The sequence below is a fragment of the Sinocyclocheilus anshuiensis genome, unplaced genomic scaffold (assembly GCF_001515605.1).
Source record: "Sinocyclocheilus anshuiensis isolate Anshui unplaced genomic scaffold, SAMN03320099.WGS_v1.1 scaffold2925, whole genome shotgun sequence".
Lineage (NCBI taxonomy): Eukaryota > Metazoa > Chordata > Actinopteri > Cypriniformes > Cyprinidae > Sinocyclocheilus > Sinocyclocheilus anshuiensis.
Window position 1 is genome coordinate 188,695 of NW_015539170.1, and position 5,396 is coordinate 194,090.

A 5,396-nucleotide genomic window follows, 5' to 3' on the forward strand; every position below is an offset into this window, starting at 1 on the left:
CAGTCTGGCAAGTAAACGAAAAAATTTACTAGCCAATGGCGATTCAATTGCCAAGGTGTCCGTAGAGGGTTGGGTAAGCAAGCCTCATGTATGCTGTCATCTGTCTATAAGCCCGAGTTTCATTTCCCACAGTGAACATCTTTGCAAGGCAAAATGTAACAGAAAAAGTGACTCCGGTTATTGAGTTCTGTCTGCGGAGACCTCAGAGGAGTTTGAAAGAACAGATAGCCGAATATGCTACAGTGATATGGCATTTGGAGATCTGCATTTGACCTTTGAGGAGCACATTAACAGCATGAATGCAGGCGTGCTCCTCTGAATGTGGTTAAATGTTCTTGTTTCAAAGCGGTATGAGAGAGGCCAGAAACATCTGAATGGCTTAGTCATACAGAGCATGCCTGGGTGCTGGGGGAAGGGACTCAAGGGAGTGATGTGGTTTAGCCACTGGGTCCCATTTGCTGGTTGCTTTGCTTATGATCAGCAAGCCACTTCATGATCTGTTGCCTGAGCTCTTCATTGGGCCTGATCTGGTCCATGGTGAGCGGACTGCGGTTGAAAGGGTCTGTCTGGTCACTAGAACAAAAAAGACAAAACCAACACTGCTTTTAAAACTTTTACCTAATCAAATAACAGTGCCATTACTGTTAACTAAAACTATTCAAACTGTTTTCTGTAAAGCTGAAATAAAATAAAATAAAATATAAACATTAGATAAAAACTTAACAAAAAAAATTTGAAAATGTTGCCTTGGCAGCTAAAATAAGTTCAAGTACTAAAATTACTAAAACTGAAATAAAAATTAAAGATATATAGAATAATTTACAAAACCAAAAACGAATAAAAAATTACAAATGTGCATAACAAAATCACTAAAACGTAAACTAAAATTAAAATATAAAACTTAATTCAAAAAGTTAATAAATACTATAATAGTATATAAATACCCAGTATCCAAAATAACAAGTATAAAATAATGTTGTATACATATATACATTTTCTGTTTTAATTTTAAAGTTTCAGTAATTTTGTTGTGTTTAATACGTATATATAGTTTTTATACATTTTTATTTCAGTTTTAGCTATTTTAGTGCATCAAGTAAATAAAATTAATAAATTAACTAAAATAAAATGACAAAGCAAGCTGAAATAGTTATTCAAATTCATTTTCAGTTAACATTTATTTTAAGTAATGAAAATGTTTTTTGTTGGGTTTAATTTTAGTTTTAGTTACTATAATAAACCTGATACACGTTTCACCTTAGTAAGTGTCGTGCTATTGTTGTACGGTCCACTGTGACGTTTGAAGAAGGTAGCAGCACCGGATCAAGCATCAACGTAGACATGATGGGATCCAGAAATTCATCCGGAGCATCAGAGTAGGTCTCCTCTTCTTGCTGATGCCTGTCTGCAAGTGACTAAAAGAGACACAGAAGATCAACAAGGTTACCACTTAATATTTAAACACCCATGACTTCCTGCGAAAGCTGTGTATCTAAGATAAATATGCATAGTGATTAAATTAACCTTAATTTTATCTGCTAAAAGACTGAAAGATACAATCATGTCGCCAGGCTTGTTGATTTTCTTGAGTACACGGATAGTTTGGCAGAACAGAGTGGGTGAATATGACCTTCCATCTTTTGGGACAGTGGCGCAGAAATTTTCTTCATCTCTGTGGCTAAAACAGCATCCATAACAGTTAATATTTCTTTATTTTTTTAGGAATAATATGTAATCAAAGAGCCTACCCCAGGTTTAGGTAAATAGTACAGATGTCCAACACTAGCTGCTGGGGTTTGAAGTCGAATTCACTGAAGTCTTTCACCTTTAGGGCGCCCATCTTGGGGCCTACCAGGTGCTGTAAAAAGTAGTTGAGCATGGAGATGATCCTCTCAGCAAGAAAGGGATGAACAAAAAGACCTTTTATCTCTGGAAGGGGAAAATGAAAAGTACATGAAAAGTCTGAGTTTTAGTGTAACTTTGTACACTTAAAGCCAAGTGTTTCACCCAATAATTATTTAAAGGGGTCATATGATGTTGCTAAAAAGAACATTCTTTTGTGTATTTTGTGTAATGAAATGTGAAACGGATCAGCTCCAGGCATGACAAAGCAGCTATCGTCCTCTTTTGGAAGGCCAAACAAAGTAGTTTCGCTTTCACAACGAAACACAGCGTCGCACACGGCAGCCTTGAGTGAGCAGAGGCCAGGGGCTAGAGTGAGCGGCGGCAGGCGGGCTTAAGAACGGTGTGGCGGGCGGATTCGACGAAGGAGCGTCCAGAGGGCTTGTGGCAACCACATGTGACGACCCCGGGCTGGACTCCGCTTCGTCCACAGTGAAAGCCGATCCGGCGATGTAACACTCCAAAGAGAAAGGAAAAATTGAAATCGCATCATATGACCCCTTTAAAACCCTTCTGTTCAGGTCTAAATTGGTCAGATAGTTTATGACCCAAAAAAAATCTGTGGTGTTAATATTTTAGTGCATTTGGTTTCTTTCACGTCTCTTACCAGATGTGAGGAAAGCCAAGGTGCCAATGGTCTCATTTGACATGATGTTGTGGAAGCGACCAAGCTGTCCTAACATCTGCAGACTAGATTCTTTCTCTCTGCGGGCGTCAGGGGCCAGACTGTCCCACTCCCCCCGATCCCTCTCCAGCTGGAGGATTTTGATCTTACTTAAATACTGGAAGGAACAGATGCACGTGTGAGTGTCACATCTTTAATCAATCAATTAAATATTCCTGATATCAACTACTTAGAGGTTAATATGTTAATGTAATTGAACAACCTAGCTAAATTGAACAAACAAAATGTGTTACCAGTATAAATAGTTGGGATTTGCATAAAACAAAAGCAATCTGCCCAGGCAGACAAGTACCTGTATAGCCTCGTCAAGTAAGAAGATGGCATCATTCATGAGGAGATTGAGAAACCTCAGGAAGAGTGGTGGATTCATGGCTTCAAGATTTTCAGATGCATAATCGGCAAGACGCTGTGAGGAAACAAATGTTTTTTGTGTGAAATTGCGAGCAAGGGATGAACAAAATTTCAAAGCAACCTAAATATTATTTATAATATTAAAACATCTGTCTGGTTCTCACCTTAATGCTCTCCCTGTAGCTCTCTTCTCCCCACATGTACTTCAGAATGGCATACATTGGTCGTCTGTAATTAAACTTCTGCTCAAACTGATGAGGATCACCTGAGAAACAAGCCATTTACAAAATCTAATATAGGATGTTACAATCAAATTAACAACAGAAAAAAACTCCAGAAACTGACCAGTGAACTCTATATCCACAAACACTGTAATGAGGGCTTCAGCAAGTTGGGGTGCATGCCGATATGTGCTGAACACCCTTTGGCGCTGGAACATGATAGGCTGGACAGTGCCAGGTGACAGAGTCTCCATATGGGGCATCACAGCTTCAAGAACCTCTGCCAGCTTTGCCCGCAAATGAGGATTCTTCATTCTGTGAGTAAATAACCTAGAGAAAACAACAAGCCACATGGAATGCAAAAAAAAAAAAAAGTGCGAGAAACTCAGCATTACTCCGGCTCACACCTATCAACGTTGCCCATGAACACAGTGATGAAGGTCAGGACATGTCCTAAGCTTTCCGCCGAGGACTCCAACACCTCGTCAGCAAAGCGGCGGAGGAATATGAAGAAATCGCCCATGTTTTCAGCAAAGAATTCTATGAAATTGTCAAGAGATTGGGTTTTTGAAAAATTGCAGCCCACTTAGGTATATAAATAAAACGGGTAATTGTGACGTTTTATCTCACAATCCAAACTTTTTCCATTCATTTCTAAGTTTATATCTCAAAATTTAGACTTTTTTTTTTTTATCACAATTTTGACTCTTTTTTTCTTGTGAATTCTGTTTACACCTCACATTTTTTGTTTCCGCCACAGAATAAAAGATAAAAAGTCACAATTGCGACTTTTTGTCTTACAATTCTGACTTTTTCCCTCAAAATTCCAAGGCATAAACTCTCAACTGTGAGTTAACAAGAAAAAAAGTCAGAATTATGAGATATAAACTCAGAATTGTGAGGGAAAATAAGTCATAATTGCTTTTTTATTTATTTATTTTTAATTCGGTGGTGGAAACTAGCTTGTTTACTGAAAAGGAACACAAAAACTTAGGGGGATACCTGGCACAAAGCATAGCAGGCTGTTCTGTAGTGCAGGTAAGGGAAAGATGAGAGGGATGTGCTCAGACCCCTGGTTGCCCAGGCTGAGCTGAACCAGCAGGGCGGCACAGGAGGCTTGGAGGTTGAGGCAGTTTTGTAGCATGGCGAGCTGCGTGGTAGCAGCCTTGGTTGAGAGATAGACTGTCATGAGGCGTTCAAACTGTTCCCGTAGCTCTGCTGCTGCTGTGCCTCCACTGAGCTGCGTGTCCCGCCACGTCCCCTGCAGCCGGTGTAGAGACTGATTCATCTTCACCATCTGATCATGAAGTCTGACAAACAAATACCATTAAAGCATATGTTTATTTTCTGCAAATCAGTGCTTCCCACATAATGCAGCTGGGTTCATCACTACACCCCCATAACTGGTCATAACTACATACATTAAAACAAACAATAATACTATTTTTGTACATATTTTCATGTTTTAAATATTTAACTTGCATGTTAATTCAGTAGCTATTCTGACAAAGCCTTTAGAGAGTTCAGGCAGCAAATATTTTGGCAGACTAATTCAAACTGATAACTTGTGAGTTTTTTTTTTTTAAAGATATGAATACGGAGCAAGAATACATTAAATTGATCATTAAATTGAGATGGTAAAGACATTTATATTGTTACAATAGATTTCTATTTCAAATAAATGCTCTTCTGAGGTTTCTATTCATTTTCACAAAAATATAAACAGCACAACTGTTTTCAACACTGATAATAATAAGAAATATTTCTTAATCACCAAATCAGAATATTAGAATGATTTCTGAAAGATCATGTGACACTGAAGACTGGAGTAATGGCTGCTGAAAATTCAGCTTTGCCATCACAGGAATAAATGACATTTTAAAATATATTTAAAAAGAAAACAGTTATTTCATATTACTGTATTTTTGATCAAATAAATGCATATATATACTTAAATATATGAGTGTCATGACTCTTTCGTAATGAAGTATTACCTATGGAAGCCCAGGTACAGGGTAAGCTGTGTAAGGATGAGATTTTCTGTGAGAAGGCTGTATGATTGGGCAAATTCAACCGTTTGTTGAGGGGGTACAGGTATCAGACATGTCTCCTTGTCCAGACCTGTAGGGGGAGGTATATTTTTGAGTTTAGATTGTTATTTCGGAAGAGAAATGAAAGGTAGTGTCTGGTAGGTGAAGCACAGGCCAGTCACCTCTTGCGTGCACGTTTCTGTTACG

The 5,396-nt window shown here is 38.3% G+C and overlaps 1 protein-coding gene across 1 annotated transcript in view; it reads right to left on the reverse strand.

Moving 5' to 3' along the window:
* Positions 1 to 6: 6 nt before the first annotated feature.
* LOC107683820 (ubiquitin conjugation factor E4 A-like) overlaps positions 7 to 5,396 on the reverse strand; it is an 11,518-nt gene continuing 6,128 nt past the window's right edge. The window contains 11 exon segments of the mRNA XM_016479862.1: positions 7 to 573; positions 1,258 to 1,415; positions 1,525 to 1,672; positions 1,749 to 1,929; positions 2,510 to 2,684; positions 2,880 to 2,993; positions 3,103 to 3,203; positions 3,284 to 3,474; positions 3,567 to 3,699; positions 4,162 to 4,469; positions 5,154 to 5,329. Coding sequence (XP_016335348.1) covers positions 438 to 573; positions 1,258 to 1,415; positions 1,525 to 1,672; positions 1,749 to 1,929; positions 2,510 to 2,684; positions 2,880 to 2,993; positions 3,103 to 3,203; positions 3,284 to 3,474; positions 3,567 to 3,699; positions 4,162 to 4,469; positions 5,154 to 5,329 — 1,821 coding nt within the window. The 3' untranslated portion in view covers positions 7 to 437.